Raw genomic sequence first — 17373 nt, forward strand, 5'->3', positions numbered from 1 at the left:
GTGACAACTGCAGACTGAAACTTTCTTCTTCCCATAATTCTTGTTGCCATACCTCTACTTCCTGCCTGGTCGCTATTGCCCTGCCTATACTTCCTGCCTGGCTACTGGCCAATCAGCATTTTATTTAAAAAATTACAAGTGACAGGATAAAAGACCATTGTCCCACGGCACAGAGCCAAAATAAATGCATTTCTTCAAGTTTCTGTAGCATATATTTGAATTTGGCTAGATTTCTATTTTGTGGTGCTGGGAGGTTGAACATGCAGTGCTCTCCTGGTAAGCCCTGCCTCCCTCCTTGTACTAGCTGTATCTTCTGCAGCTGGAATGGCCAGCGGGCTGTCGCCCCACCTCACTGAAGTCCCTCCTCTCCCTGTTTGCACAGCGAGCGCTTTAACCACTGGGCTCTCTCCTCGGCCCCTAACTGAGTGCGTTCTCCTCCCCTCGCTGCACGCATCTTTGGGATTTGCTTGTGCTGTGAGATGGGTAAAAGCAGACATAAAGCAACCCTGCATAGGAGAGTGGGAGAGGAGCAGGCACAACTCACCAAAGTAAGGGAGTAGCATTGCGTGTGTTCGGGTGTCACCTGCCTGGTTCCTGACCTTTCCTCTGGGCTCTGTTTTCAGTGCAGAGTCCCTCTCGCCGTATACTGCGTGGATATCTGCTGTTTCGGACACAGATGCTCTACTGGCTGAGTGGGACAAAAGCGGCATCGTGACTGTTGATATGGGAGGGCGTGTCAGGCTTTGGGAAACCGGACTTGAACGGCTGCAGCAATCACTCATGGAATGGAGAAACATGATTGGACAAGACAGTGACAGACCTCTGCAGGTATCACTTGAATTGACCTTTCTTCTCACAAATTGAGTTTTAAATGTCACCATTAAGGAAACTTTGTGCTTAGCCACTCCAGTAGCTGCTTACATGTCTAAAGTCATTTTTAAACTCCTAATAGAAGATAATCTGTCCATCTTGAGTGACAAAGTAAGACTGTCGTTGCCCCCTGCCAGTGTTTAAATGTACAGTTCCCACCATCACAGCATACACATGTACTCAACTTGTACTTCTCAGCCATAGGCAGCTCTGGTTTTCTGCACCTTTTCATTGTGTCAGCATGGTTGCTGGCATCTTTGCATGCTGCCTGGGAAAGCAATACCCTAGGGATGTTGTGGAGAGCAGATTCCTCCAAGGTCCAGAGCTCTAGACTGGAGGTCAGCGAAGTGTACCTCCAATAGGGTTTGTCCACACCTGTCTGCAGACAAAGCAGGCACTACGTAGGTACAGCTCTGAGAGAGATACAAGGACAGCCCTTCTGAAGATAAGCCCACAGCTGTAGAGATGAAGCGCTCAGCGTCTATTCTTGGTGCTGTCTGGACTAACCAGAGGAATAAGGAAAGCTGTAGACTCACTTATGTTAAAGCTTAAATTAAGAGAATCACCTTGCAATTGATTTTAATCTTCAGAGCAAATCTTTTCTTGTTACATATTGTTGTTATACAGCAAAAAGAAAGGTAGGCTCCAAAATCAATCAATTGGTTAATTAGTTAATTGCAAGAAGGGTAGGTTACTAGCAGCCCCGTCACTCTGCAAATAGCCATCAACAAGGTAAGACATTTCCACTAACAAGTTTATCAATAATTGATTAATAATTACTACTTCATGTGATTTTCCTTGAAAGAGATGTGAGTACGCTTATGGATGAATAAATACTACATCATTCTCTAAGATTTTTGAAAGCTTACAGAAATGTTTTGAAAATCTCAAACCAAAATAGGCTTGTGACTTCCAATACTTTTGAAGAGACATAAATATATTAATTAAGTTGAGTTAAAGCAAATACATTGCTCTAAAATGCTGTCAGTATGTAAGCAGCTCAATTGTAGCAGAAGATTGACTGCGATGCTTAATGATATTTAGGGAACTAATTACCTGTGGTTTTGTTCAGAATTATTCTAAATGTTAGTTTCCCCTCTTTTTGAACTTTTGTTCTTCTGTTTTCATTGGTGCCTAGCAGTAAATATTATTGTGTTTGAACTTCCAATATGTTTTCTTTGAATTTCTCATATAATGTGGAGATCAAAGATCCTGCTATACCTGTGGCCAAGATGTGTAGTCTAGCTGGGTATGGCGGTGTATGGCTGTAACCTTAGCATGTGTGATGTAGAGTTAGGGCAATCATGAATTCAAGACCAGCTTGAACTGTATAGTGAGTTCTAGGACAATCCAGGCTCCATAGCAAGACCCAGTCTCAAAAGTCCAAAAGAGAAAGAAAAAGGAGTCTTTAATCCCAGCACTCTGGAGGTAGAGACAGGTAGATCTCTGAGTTCAAGGCCAGCCTGGTCTACAGAGTGAGTTCCAGGACAGCCAGGGCTATAAAACCTTGTCTTAAGAAACAAAAACAGAAAGAAGGAAGAGGGGAATATTGGTTGCCTAAATTAAGCTTCTTATTTCTAAACGGCCTTGAAAGAATCTTTACTTACAATTTAAAAGTGGTTCTTGGCTGCTTAAAATATTAACCCCTACTTACTTATGTCTTAATTGTGTAGGGTTTTCTTCCCAGGGCTTTTCTGATTACATCACAGACCTTTGCTTTTCCAGCTCCCTAATTTAGTACAGACGAGCGACAATCCAGATCTTCCTTCATGCTCTAATTTGTATCAACAAAATGGCACTGGCAACTGAAGCTAAATAGTTAAGCTAGAAATGAGCAAAATTATCTCAGGAATAACCAAAATATTATTATCTAAACTTCCTCTAATCAAAATGTTTTTTCTGAAGTGTTTAGCTTTATGTCCTCAGCTCAAAGTTCAGATAGCAGAAACAAGACAAACTTAATAATAAAGTAATATAAGTCAGAATTAATGGCATTTTGATTTGGAAAATAGATGTTGGTCTGCATGCTCTTTTTACCTCCACTATCCCTTGGTCCTAATGATATTAAACATGCATACTTGAATACTCAGACAGAAAAACAAATTGAGTATGCATGCTTACGCTAAGAATGAATTATCCGAACAGTCTGCTATTGTTTGAGCTTGTGGTCAAATCTCTTGGTAAATGATGAGGCAGTATATTGACTACTGTATGTAGGCCCACTCATGCTGTTATTCACAAGTAGATTGTACAGCCAGATCTAAATAGGAGTCACTGCCAGTAATAAGAGGTAATACTTGTCTTCTACAGTTCCTTTCCAAATCAGCTCTCAAGCTACCCCATTTCTGGACTCTTTACTCAGAAGAGTTCTGCTTGCTCCTGGTTTTGGAGCTTGGGAAATCCCTCTTGTGGAAATAGTGGGGAGAGATACCGTTCTTGATGCCCTACTTCCTCTCCTGGATGCCAGCTGCTTTCCCCGACTCTGATGGAGTGATCTGATCTCCATCTAGTGGCCATTAGATGCACTACACACATTACTGAAAGGAAAGTCAGCCTTCTGCTTGGGTGATTTCCACAGACCCTTGTATGGCTCAGGTTGGGTAGTGCATGCTCCTCAGGTCAGCAGTGAAGGCCTGGAAAACAACCTGCCAAGCTGTCCTCTTCGTCTTTTCCTGATTCCTCTGTGGCTAGCAGATGGGCTGTCCTTAGACACACAGACAATAACTACGCTGCCCTTGGCGTCTGTGCTGTCTCCCGCTGTCTACCAGCACTAGCATGGAAAGCATACTTAGTTGAATCTTTGTTCATGAATTATTTGCTATATTTCCAAATGAGAACACAAGGTAGTACCTACTGAACTCTTCGTGTAACACATGTTCATTAATTGAACACCGACAAGAACATGTGGTTTTCCTATAATGAACAACTGTAACAGTACATTCGAAGTATTACTGTAACTGTAGACCCTAGGATCCATAGTTAGTGCTTTTAGACTCTATTTTCAGAAGCACTGGTTAAATATAAGCCAGAATTCATGCAGTTGTATTTCACGATGTTGCCTTTGTTTATTTTATTACATTTTTATTCCTCCAAACAGTTCTGTCATATCTACACCACCATTTCCCTCAAAAATCAAGTTACCATCTCTGCAAAGCTGTCAGTGACTGTTCTTGTGAGGAAAGGTTGAACGATCATAGCTTTCAAATGTCATTTTCTACTTACAGCAGGCAAATCGGGAAGTTGATCTCCACATGGTACTGGTAGAACTTCTGTGTCTGTGGCCTTTGAAGAGAGCTCATTGAACCATAAACTTTTAAATGGATAGAGTGAATCACCGGGCAGGACTAGAATCTGCCCGCCATTGCACTTAGGACGCTGCTCAGCACGTGGAGGCACACGGTCAGTGCGTAGACAGAGAGAGAGATGCACAGTCAGTGCGTAGACAGAGAGAGAGAGATGCACGGTCAGTGCGTAGACAGAGAGAGAGAGAGAGACGCACGGTCAGTGCGTAGACAGAGAGGCGCACGGTCAGTGCGTAAACAGAGAGAGAGATGCACGGTCAGTGCGTAGACAGAGAGAGAGATGCACGGTCAGTGCGTAGACAGAGAGAGAGAGAGAGAGACGCACGGTCAGTGCGTAGACAGAGAGGCGCACGGTCAGTGCGTAAACAGAGAGAGAGATGCACGGTCAGTGCGTAGACAGAGAGAGAGATGCACGGTCAGTGCGTAGACAGAGAGGCGCATGGTCAGTGCGTAGACAGAGACAGAGACGCACAGTCAGTGTGTAGACAGAGAGAGAGATGCATGGTCAGTGTGTAGACAGAGAGTGCAAACGGAAGACAACTGAGTGACAGGAAAGCACCGTTGTCCCTTTCAAGGAAATGCTCTAGGACTATGAACACATGTAGGTTATTATACATAGATGCATTTCTGTTACCACCGTAAAACACCACAACCAAGGCAACTTGTAAAAGAAAGTGTTTATTGACCTTAGGCTCCAGAGGGTTGGAGTCCATGATGGAGTTAAGGCCTGGCGACAGGAACAGCTGAGAGCTTACATCTCAGGCTGCAAGTGGGAGGCGAAAAGCCCTGGGGATGGCCAGGAACTTTTGAAACTTCAAACCCAGACCTGGTGGCACACCTCCTCCAACAAAGCCACACCTCCAAATTCTTCCCAAACAGTTTCACTACCTGGAATCCAAGCATTCACACTTGAGAGCTTCTGTGGGCCATTCTCATTCAAATTATGATACCTGACTGTGGGTGGCCACTTTTTTGTTGGTTTTTAGTCTGGAAAACATTCGGTGTAAGTTTAGTTTCTTTTTTATTATATTTTTATTATTTAAAACAATTCTTAAGTTTAAATTTATTTTGATCATATTCTTCCTCTCCACAAGTCCTACCAGATCTTCTCCCTCTCCCTACCCACCCAGCTCTAAGTTTTCAGTGAAAAACACAATAAAACAACAACAACAAAAATACAACAACAAAACCCTGCAAAATCAAGAAAACTAAATAAAACAGCACCCAAACAGAAAAAAAAAAACCAAATGAAAGCATACATGCACACATATCAAAAAAAACAAAAACACTTGTGGAGTCCACTACTCCTGAACATGAGGCCTGCTCTGGAATACTTGAAATACCTAGTGTCCTGGAGAGAACTGATTTTTCCCTCCCCCAGCAGGTTATAAGTGACAGTTCTGCTTTTAATGTTGGCCTTTTCTAGCTACTAGCTCAGTAGTTTTGCAGTTTTTGTTTGATTGTTTGGTTGGCTGGCTGGCTGGCTGGCTGGCTGGTTGGTTTGATTTGGTTTTATTCGAGACAGGGCTTCTCTATGTAGCCTTGGCTGGCCTGGAACTAACTCTAGACCAAGCTGGCCTCAAACTCACAGAGATCCGTCAGCCTCTGCCTCCCAAATGCTGAGATTAAAGGCGTACGCCACCACCACCCAGCTAGTTTGGCAGCTTTAAGATTCAGTTGGATGGTAAAGCCTATTTTCGGGTTCATTGCTGCCCATATTTAAACTTATCTTTTTCCCAGTGTAAGGCAGTTATTATCAGGATCTTTTAGTGCACAGTTCCTCCTTCCATTTGCAGAGGAAGCCTGGTCTACTTACATGTTTTGTTTTACTTTGGCCAATATCTCTGGAAACAGTCCGGTTCAGAATGAGTCAAGCCTTGTAGGGTTGTTACACGTTCATGTCTTTGGGGAATCTCCTTTGCCTAGGAAGGCCATGCCTTTCCAGAACTGTTGTGATGTCCGCTCCAGTTCTAGTCATGTACCAGTGCACCTGCTGTTCCCGACATGATCCAGCGGTTTGCTTATGCGGCGACCCTTAGACTCTGCCTATGGTGATTCTTCTGTTGTTTATTCCTGCTAGAGAAATCCACAGAGGTTACTCTTGTCTCTGTAAGGTTCTCAGGAGTCCTTTGAAGAATGGAAGCTCTGGCACGTGTACCTAGGGTGCTGATAAGGCAGCTTGTCATGCCCGACGATGGGGAAGGAGCACTAACAATTTGTGCCAAGCTCCACGGCGTAAACATTTCCTCCCTGCTGATTTCAAGAGGTAACAGTCTGTTTACACGATTCCTGAGTATTTTGCAGTGATCTCTCACAAGCTGGTAGGATTTGGATCTGGTGTGCCCCTAGCTGAACTAGCTTTCTGCTCAATGCTTTGAGAACAACTGTGGCGGTTTATTAGAGAGAGAGAGAGAGAGAGAGAGAGAGAGAGAGAGAGAGAGAGAGACCAAGACCTTTCTGAAATAGGGTGATGGACCTGTGAAGAGAAAGGTTGAGAAAAGGGAAGGAAAGGAAGACTGGCATTGTATAAGGTGGTGTCGCACTGTCTGGGAAACACAGAAACCCACAGCCATGCTAACTACAGATAGCAATGTCCTTCAGGAAAAGAATGTTTTCTTCTGCTGCTGGAGATCGAACCCACAGTCTCACACACACTAGGGAAATACTCTGAAGCACAGCCCTAACCTATTAATGTCCTTGAAGTGACACCTGGGTTTGAGCAAAGACCTGGAAAGAAGTGTGCTTTCCAGTGACGTTCCTGGACTCATGCATGGAGACTACCTTCATGCCTTCATTGTAGCTCAGAAGCAGTGGCTAGTCGAGGTTTCCACCTACCCAAGTACTGCTCCCATCACCACAGCCTCAGAATAGTTAAACCAACTACCACTTCCCTGAGAAAAGGAATCCGGAAGTTTGTGATTCTTGGGAGGCTGGGAGTTTCTGGTTATTCGTTGTGCATATTCAGTAAGATAGCCCTATAATCTGGGCATATCCACTGAGACAACCCTATAATCTGTGCATATCCAGTGAGCTAGCCCTATAATCTGTGCGTATTCAGTGAGATAGCCCTATAATCTGTGCATATCCGGTGAGATATCCCTATAATATGTGTGTCTACTTTGAGATAGCCCTATAAACTGTGTGTATCCAATGAGATATCCCTATAATATGTATGTATTCTTTGAGATAGCCCTATAAACTGTGTATCCAATGAGATAGCCCTATAATCTGTGCGTATTCAGTGAGATAGCCCTATAATCTGTGCATATCCAGTGAGATGGCCTATAATCTGTGCGTATCCGGTGAGATAGCCCTATAATCTGTGCGTAGCCGGTGAGATAGCCCTGTAATTTGTGTGTAGCCGATGAGATAGCCCTGTAATCTGTGAGTAGCCGGTGAGATAGCCCTGTAATCTGTGTGCATCTAGTGAAAGTTGCATGATATTAACTGTGCCTATCCAGAGAGAGACAGCCTATAAACTGAAAAGTGTGGCTGTAGCAATTCAAAATGAAAATCAAAACTAGAAATCCTATCTTGCCTCCAGACTATGGAGAAGACCTAAGAAAGTCTTCAGAATTTTCTCTTTAAATCATCATCAGTACCATTTCAATTTCTTGTCCTCATGCCAAACTTTACGACATCATTTTATGTTGTTATTTCCACAGCGCATGTTGTTCAGGTCAGTAAATAGAGGAACAATATTAAAAATGTTTATTAAACGTATAAGGAAGCAGATTTAAAGCATGCCAGTGTTATATTAAGGTGTCAAGTAGGCTGACAGCCCATGCTTTACAAGTGATATGATCGGGCATTTTTAGTATGTATTTAATGTGGCCAATACATCACAGTGGCTACAAAAATAAACCTTCTTACCATTACGTTTCTAATAAAATTATAATTTTTCTTTCCCATAAGCAGTATAACCTATTTATCTGGAAGAGTCAAACCTGACTTCAGATCTGCCGCTCATGTTGCATGTGAGCGCTGGCAAATTCCTTGTGCTTTTGAAGTTTCATTTCCTAATTGTGGTGCAGTGATAATGCTGTTTGTGAGTTCCGAAGTCCTTGTGAGAATGAAATACTTTTATCCCTGGCACAGAGTAAGTACCCAGTAAACAGTAAGAATTAGAGACTTAGGACTTAAGTAATATTGGGCTGCAGGTTTGTTTAATGTTTATATGGAGACAAAGCTCCAGTAAAATGAAATGCTATTACCCAGATCCCACTAGTGAATCACCACCCAGTGCGCGATATGTCATCCTCTGTCCGGTGCTCACATGTAAGCTTTGTTTATAATCCCGCTTAGAAAAAGTTTTGTCAGGCCCGAAAAAGGAATTGAAAAAAAAATAGTCTTTGCTTAAAGCTGTCAGCGTGAAGAAGAGCAGAAAATCGATGGCAGGACAATGGTCAGCAGGGGATTATGCTTGTTTACTTCTTCAAGAGACGAGCTAGAGCAACTTCAAAATGCACAGCCTGTGCCCGAGCCTGAGAGCAGGGGAGAGCGTGAGTTGGATTCCGAGCTGTGTTTTCTTAGTCCCTGCCTCCCCCCTTTTATTTAGCACTGTAGTTTTAGGGCTGGAAGGCGCAGCACAGCCCCGAAGGCTGAAGTGGGGATGACACTAAAAATGTGTCAGCCTGTGCGGGAGCATGTAACTGTGTGGATCTCTCCTCCATCTGGTGCTCCCAGCAGCTGGCCCTCCTACCTTACAGGAGGCTGAGGGTTGGGGTTAAACACGACGTGTGTGTGTGTGTGTGTGTGTGTGTGTGTGTGTGTGTGTGTGTATGTGTGTATGCATGGTGAACACTGCAGCGCACTAATGCAGGCCGTAGGACTTGAGTACATGCAGAGACAGACAGAGTTCCCTGGTCAGATTTGACATGCCCAAGATTCCGTGTCTCCAGGCTGACCTGTAGATCTAGTGCTACTCCAAGCAGTTCCCAGCAGGACTTTTGCTAACAGCTGAATATAAGCCAACTCGAAATTTTAATGGAAAGGCAAGGAAGTAACATAGCCAAAGCAGTCGTTTTAAAGACAAATAAAGTGGAAGATCGTGTTACCCAATTTTAAGGTTTACTACAAAACTGCAGTAATCAAGACAGCGTGATGTTGCCAAAAGGATGAAAGAGCAGATCGATGGGACAGAACAGAATGCCCAGAAATAGACCAGAAGCATACCGCCAATTAGCAACAGGCCACCAATGCACTCTAATGGAGAAAAGATAGTCGGCAAACCATGTGGGAACATACAACTGGACAGCCGTATGCAGAACTAAATAAACAAAGAAATAAAAACAAAAACTTTTTAAAAAATTTACTTAAGGGGCTGGAGAGATGGCTCAGCTGTGAAGAGCACACGTTGCTCTTGTGAGGACCTGAGTTCCGTTGCCGCACCCGCGCCAAGCAGTTCAGGGACGCCTGCACATCCAGCTCTAGGGGATATGACGCCATCTTCTGGTCTCTGCAGGCCTTGCACTCATGCTCAGACACATACATATTCGTGATTTAAAATGAATAGTAAAATCTTTGGTGCTGGGAAGGTGGTGCTGTGGTTAAGAGCACTTGCTACTTTTGCAGAGAACCTTGGTTTGGTCCTCAAGTGCCCACGTAGTAACTCAAAACAACCTATAATTCCAGTTCCAGGTGGGTTGCTTCTGGCCTTCACAGGCACCAGGCATGTATGTGGGGCACACACATACATCCAAGCAAGCAGTTATACACATAAAATAATAAAAATAAATTTTAAAAACATTTTAAAATATAGAAATAAAATTACCGGGGCTAGAGAGATAGTTCAGTGGTTAAGAGCATTGCCTGCTCTTCCAAAGGTCCTGAGTTCAATTCCCAACAACCACATGGTGGCTCACAACCATCTGTAATGAGGTCTGGTGCCCTCTTCTGGCATGCAGACAGAATATTGTATACATAATAAATAAATAAATATTTTTTTAAAAAAAGAAAATAAAATTACCTAATGGCTGCCATTTCAGAAGGAATAATAGTTTGCTGCTACGTGGCCCAGCATCCATTATTATCTGAAGAATGTGAAACTGTTTAAAAACGACTCTGTACGGGACGGCCAGCACGGTTTAGTGGGTAAAGGCACACACCGCCAAGCCTGGCCACCTGAGTTCCATCCCTGCTCCAGCAGGCTAGTGATGGAACTCCTGATTTTACCTGTGTTCCCTCCACCCAGCCACATGCTTCAGGAAGCATTAATAGTGCTTACTGTTCGGTCAGCTATCCCAGAAATCCTCACAACCACCCCTGCTAAAACCCAAAAATTCCAGCAGAGTTCAAAACTTAGCACCTATCTCTGTGTAACCCCAAAAGGACACACACAGAAGCAGATGTTTCTAAGGAGCCAAGTAGCGCTATCCAGCTCACTGACATCGTCAGCAAGGATGCTTTGGGATGCTCCTCAGTGTTGGTCATGGCAAGCAGGAGTCTCATGAGTCTTACAGTGTCTCTTAAATCCTGGACACGCTTCCTTTGGTCGCTAAGAGTTGTCGCACTGCTGTGTCATGCAGTAGGTCTACAGCTGGATCCCAGCGGAGCAAGCCTGCCACAGGGGTGACGTGCTGCGGCACCCGGTGTCACCCCAGACAACTACATGGTCAGGTGCTTGCCCAGAACGAACGACTGGCTGACAGGAAGGCCCTGTCATTGTAATAAGCAGTACCTTGAAAGCTAGCCTGCCTGTTTCCCTTGAAGATGCAGATGCATCACTATGGAGTGAGTTAGGGATTGTGTGATTGTCGGTCCCACAAGTACGCCTGTGGGAGAACCGGAACCCAACCTTTTGCCCTTATCCACGTAATTTTTAAAAGGTTTTTCTAGTATAGCAACAGAATACCAGAATAACAGAGATCAAAGGTATTAGAGACCACAGTAGAGGACCCCTGCCCCTCGATGGCTTTGTGATGTGAAGGTCATTTGTTGTAAACACTTTTGCTAACCCAAGGAGCATCAGTTAACAGTCTTGTCCCATATCTTTGGAAATTTATTCATATTTCTGATGCATTATCTTATAAAAACATTTTTAGAAGTCACCAATTTGAGAATCCTTTTGAATTATAACAAAAAGCTTTATTGTTCTTATTATGGTCTAGTTAAATATCCCATTATACAGAGGTCAGAATGCTTCTCCTAGCGATGGCAGTTGAACAATAGATACATCAGTAAAATATTCTGTTGGGATGAATCTAGGCACACTGACCCTGGAAACAGGTAGAAAAAGAACAGGAAACAGCCTGCGGGTCACCTGAGGTGTCGCTATTTTACCTAATATTCTATTATCTGCATCTGTTTGTTCTGTTTTGTCTTTGAAGGAAGGGAGGGGAATCCATGATGGTAGGGCAGTAACTGATATTACAGGCTCTTACTGCAGAGCAACGCTGTTCTGGGTGTTTACGTATCTTCTCAGCAGGTGTGGAAACGGGCCCAGAGCTGTTCACGCCAATACCCAGAGAGGTTAAATAGCTTCCTTTCTAGAGAAGTAGTAAGCTTTTACTTTTGAAATTCTGTACATTTATTTGTCTGTGTGTACACACACTCGTCATGGCACACGTGTAGCAGTCAGGACAATTGACAGGAGCCGGTTCTCTCCACCTTGTGGGTTCTGAGGATCGAACTCAGCTTTCCAGGCTTGGCCACAGCTCCCTTACCAGCTTAACCACCTCACCAGCCCGTGATCTGCTTTAAAATGTATCTGCCCGTTTCTACCTTCTCACGTGCCTCTGTCCAGGGCAGCCGGAGAAGAACTGACCCTTCTCTGCCCTGCTGGCGATAGGTCACAGGCCACCACTGTTTCTGATCTGCTTCCGGGATCCTTACAAATCTTGATTCTGTCCAGTGATCTCTGCCCCTTTGGTTTAAGAACTACTATAAAAGCATGTTCTCTTGCCCATATACAGACGGTTAACAGACCTACCTGCCCACTTGTCCTGCAGCAGAGCCCTAGAGCAGATAATTCATCAAAGCCAGATTCTGATTGGCTGACTACTGGCACTGCAGAGTCCAACACCGAGGTCCTGGCCGAGTTTGTGAGTTTGTGTATAAAATGTTCCCCACCCCCAGGCCCCTGTGTTGAAGGCCTGGTCTTGCTTTGTGGATCCAGTCACTGAAATGTGACTGGGTCATGAGGACTCTACCTTCATCTCTGAATTAATCCACAGACAAATCCATAACTCTGTGGCATTATTTGGAACCGGTGGAAGCTTCCAGAGGCCGATCCTCCTTGGAAGAAGCAGGTTGGCAGGTATTTGGAGTGTACTTTCCGTGGGCTCCTTTTGTCTCTCCTTGCTTCCTAGCTGCCGTCATGTGGGCATCTCAGCCACAGTGTTCTACATTGCCACAAGTATGGGAGAAACTGCTAAAGATGTGAGTTAAGGAAACCCTCCTTCACTGAGGAGGAGTCAGACTAAGGCAGTTCAAGATGGCGCCTCCAACTCCATGTGGCGGAGACACTAAAGGGAGTCGCATTCACTCATAGCGGCGTTGGTTCCCCTCAAATATCTCTCTCCTTATCACTGTTACCCCTCAATACTGTCATTGCAGTCAATTTTCCAGTTGAGTTTTAGAGGGAAGGGAATTGAAACCATAACAAGACCCCAGCCCTGACCAGGGTTCAGCTGATTTCCTAGACGTGATTTCATGTGAACCTTTGGAGAAGTTACCAGAAGGAAAAGGGAAGTGTGGGAATGAGTTTTCCCCATCCTGGCTCACTTCCTAGGCAAGCATGATAGTCCAGTCCTTAGGATCTGGAGCCAATAGCTGAGCCACCATTGTCCCTTGCTGAAGGTGACGGATGATGGCCCCCAGGGAGGAGAGCATGCTGTCTGGAGTGATAGACACCCTGAGCTGCAGGACGGAGCAGGAGCCTGTCCGGTCTTCCCCGCAGAGTCTGGCCTCTCACTCGTCAGAGCTGTCCTTTTCCAAATGGCCCTGTTCCCATGATTTGTGTTGATTTGTCAAGTATGGTTTTGTTTCAGCTATGCTTATATCCTCATGAAATAACTGACATTTAAAAAGTGAATGGATTTGTAACTACTGTCATATGGATATAGTGAAAATTCTTAAATACATTATCAATGAAAATTGTGTATTAATAAGTAGCTCCTGGTCGCCCCATCCTCAGCAATCACCCGCAAAAGGCCCCAAATTACATGTTCATCACCATAAATTCATTTTCGTTGGCTAAGATGTCTTCTTGCTTTGCCATCACATTTGCCAACTGCCGGCTTAATCACTGGACTCTCATCCTGAACATTCTATTGGTTTGCTATAACCTCCCATGTTTCTAGTTTATTTATAACCACACAACAGTGTTTGTCATCCATTCTGGCTCCAGGAAACTCAACAAACCACAGTTTCCTAAGCAGATGATAGTGATCCAAGCTGTGCCATTGGCAGGTTGTCATCCATTGAATTATAGACAGACAATGGGTGTGTGAGGCCTTTGAAATGCATTTAGCCAGCTGGTTCTGGTGAAGCACTTACTGGAGACCCAGCGATGGGACCTTCCTCAGGGAGCTTGTTCTGTGTAGCTGCTAATCATGACACAGAAGCAAGGAGCCAAACAGTCTGTAGCTGAGTGTTAGCTCAGGGCTGTAAGTTCTGAGAGTGTGCAGTTCAGGGGAAGTGTGAAAGGAGGATGGATAAGCCAACGAACTGGAGCTGAGGCTGGGCGTTTCTTGCTGCTGCTTGTAGTGCTGGGGACCTCAGACGGATAAGCCCAGGGCCCCTGCCAGCAAGCCAAGCAGTCTACCTCTGAGCTCCATCTGTAGCCGAGGCTTGCCTTTTTAAATGGATGTGTTTGAGTAACTAAACACAAAGGGAGATTCATCCCAGGCCTTTAAAAACCCTGGGTGCCAGCATCAGTATAAGGATTAGTATGGTGTGCCTTCTTGGCAAGAGGGAGAGCTGTGCCTCAAATCCGGGGATAACCAGACACAGAAGCCATAGGGGTGAGAGCAAATGCCACAGCCAAAGCGCAAAGCCCAGAAGGCAAGTCCAGATTCAAAACCAGCTATCACAACGAGGGAGTGGAGTGTGCAGCAAAGCAGAGGTGACCGTAAGGGCTAAGCTGGAGCCACCAAAAGCGTATGAACTGGGGGACTTTAGGAAACAGTATATGTTAGTCTCTATGCAGTCTTATAAACACAGAACATTTTCCAAACAGTTTAAAGGAGATTCGCCCTCCAGGCAGCCCTTGTTATCACTGAATGGTTTAAGACAAGCTTGATTCAAGTAAATGATTTCCCTAACAAGTGCTGTCCGGGACGGAGTAGAAGCCAGACTATGTGAAAGCCAGCTGAGGTTCTCAGATTCCCTGACAGTGGGTGTTGCTGTGGGTTCGTGGGTAGAGACTGAGTGGGAAGGTGGCTTTGGTACCCAATGGCAATGTGAAGCAGGCCAGCCACGAAGCCCAGGTAATGGCCAGGTGTGAACTGATGCAGGCTGGGGTGGGGGTGTTTAGGCAGGACTTCCAGACAGTTATACTTTGATGTCTGACAAATGACAGGACCCCGAGGCAGTCTTGAGTCGAGCATTTTGAATGCACTGGTGACAGTGTCCTGCTGCCATTTGACAGTAGGGAGCAGAGCTTCAAGCTGCTCTGCGTTAGCATCTTTACCAGGGAGGTGCAGTTCAAGTCATGGGATCGTTGGATGCAGGGAGAGAGGCAGAGCAGAATGCTGGGGCAGACAGAAAGCTGCATCTCTGGAAGCGTGCCCAGTCAGCTGTTTCTGAACACAGCTTCATAGTCTTATTCTCCAGGGAATCTGTGTTCGAGTCATTGCAGGGTACTGTAACTGAGAAAATGCTCGGGAATTCAATTACAGTTAGTAAATCTCTGCCTTCGGGAAACCCCACTGTAAAAAAAAACTCTTGATATTTGTTTAACCCAATTGTCCTCAAATTTTCTTTTTATCAAGTGTCTTTGTGTGTGTGTTGGTTTTGGTTTTTTGTGACAGGGTTTCCTAGAACTCACCCTAGACCAGGCTGGCCCCAAACTCACAGAGACCCACCTACCTTTGCCTCCCTTGCCCTGAAAGTAGCCAATTCCTACCTACTGTTTCCTTTACTCCAGTTTCCCATGGACTCTGAGTAGCAGAATTCTTAGAAGAAGCCCTTCGTGCTGATTATCGTTATGGTTTATGATACAGTGTTGCGTGTCATTTATGATGTTTAGGATAAATCAATAAGAGGGCTGCTGGCTAAACTAGTAATGTTTTCTTAAACCTTTGAAAAGAAGAGCTGTTACCCATGTGATTCCGGGTTCATCGTGGAATCAAAAGATGTGCAAGATGAAGGTATGAAGGCACATGCTGTATCTCAGTCTCTAAAGAGTGGAGGCCAGCCTGGACTACAGAGGGAGAGCCTATCTTACCAAAAACAAAACCAAAAAAGTGTAGCCGGATATAGTGGCACACCTCTGCTCCCAGAACTTAGAAGGTAGAAAAAGGATTATCTGGGGTTCTAGGCCAGGCTCAGCTACATGGTGGATTCGAGACTAGGCTGGGCTACATGAGATTCTATCTCAGAGGAGGGGGAACGTGCATGGAAGATGATGTTAAATAGAAGCACTGATTCAACTCACACTAATGTAAGCTACAAGTGCTAATTCTCTGTCTCATAGAGCCAGGAAATCCCGAGTGCAAGGAGCAGCTTATACGTAGGTGTCAGCCTGCATGAGAGCTGTTCTTTCTCTCGGGCGGCTTCCCTCTCGCGTTCATTCCCCGTCAGGTGGCCCCAGGGTCCTCATGAGGCTTTATAGTTGCCAGGATTCTGAAAAAAATTTTCCAAGTCTTTCTTTACAGTGTTGAGTACATTGGGATTTAGCAAGGTTTTCCCTATTTTTATTTTTAATACACAGTTGTATATAGCCCGGGCTGGCCTCAGACTCACTGTTTAGCCATGGAAGACCTTGAATCTTTGATCTTCCTAATTTTATGCCCAAGTGTCGTGATTGCAGGCACATAACCCTACATCTGGCTTATGATGTGCTGAGGATCAAACCTGGGGCTTCCTACATGGCAGGCAACTCTACCAGTCAAGCCCAAAGCCACTTGATGCTGGGCAGTTCTCATTATGTTTTATTTTAGGAGTGAGCACCTGGTTGCTAAATTCAATGCACTCTGCAGTGCTGGGTGGGTTGGGCAATAGCCCTGTGTTAACCCAAAAGGAAAGCACTTTTTTTCAATTGAAAGCCATCCCCCTATCCTACTGATGAAGATGTAATACCAGAAACAAACTCCCTGTCCCTGACTGATTCGGAGGGGCCCAAAATACGGAAGAGCTATTTCATGGCTAACAGTGGGATCCACTATTGCAACCATGGTGCTCTTGCTCTTCCCCTATAGCCCATAATTCTTTAGCTGTTTAAAACCCAGTGGCACATCTCCCGAATGCCTCTGGCTTGGTGGTGGCATAGGCTGGGGTGTGATGTAAAAGCCCGACAGGCGCTAGCTTAACCATTCTGAAAATAGCCCAGTTCTCACCAACGCCCAGCTCCAGGACAGGTGGCTGATGCATGCATGGCTACATGGGTGGATAAATGTGTGATATAGATAAGTGTATTTTAATATTTATTTATATATGTGATTCTTCTAATTTTTCTAAAACTGCAATAGAACTTCCTTGAATTCTTGAATTTTAAAATAGGTCTTGAATTTTCACCTCCAAGTTTATCACTCCATGTTCTGATCTTCGTTAAATTTGGGGGGAATCTGTGTTTACTGATGCACCTCTGATGAAAATGGAGGGGTTGGGGAACACAAGCACATGTCCTTACACTGCCATCCCCAGAGCTTCCGTGCTCACCGAGTGTGCATTTGATAAGATGGCAGCCTAGAGAAGCTTCAGGATAACTCGCCCCAGATAGGACTCTTACGTACCCTTGCATGCACCAATGACAGCCAGAGGGTCTCACAATGGTCTCTCATTCACAGTGTTGGAGAGAAGCCTAAAGGATCGTGGTGATGTGACTGTCACATATATTGAATATTAGTCTTACTTATAACAGCCAATTTCTTTAATGAATAAGACCCAAGAAAAGCATTATCACTTTGTGTCTCATCAGAGATTTGGTTGGAGATATTTTTGCCTCTAAGCACAAGCTGGAGCACAAAATAATATAATTATAGTGACCTTTTCAAATGTTATTTCAAAGTTACCATGTTATATTAAATTGCTCCAGATT

The 17373-nt window shown here is 44.5% G+C and overlaps 1 protein-coding gene across 1 annotated transcript in view; it reads left to right on the forward strand.

Moving 5' to 3' along the window:
- Positions 1 to 17373, forward strand: part of Vwa8 (von Willebrand factor A domain containing 8) — a 327640-nt gene that overhangs the window by 255357 nt on the left and 54910 nt on the right. The window contains exon 37 of the mRNA XM_048422107.3: positions 624 to 828. Within this exon, the coding sequence (XP_048278064.1) occupies positions 624 to 828 (205 nt within the window). The remainder of the gene's footprint in view (positions 1 to 623; positions 829 to 17373) is intronic.

The sequence above is a fragment of the Myodes glareolus genome, chromosome 12 (genome assembly GCF_982192425.1).
Source record: "Myodes glareolus chromosome 12, mMyoGla1.1, whole genome shotgun sequence".
Classification (NCBI taxonomy): Eukaryota; Metazoa; Chordata; class Mammalia; order Rodentia; family Cricetidae; genus Myodes; species Myodes glareolus.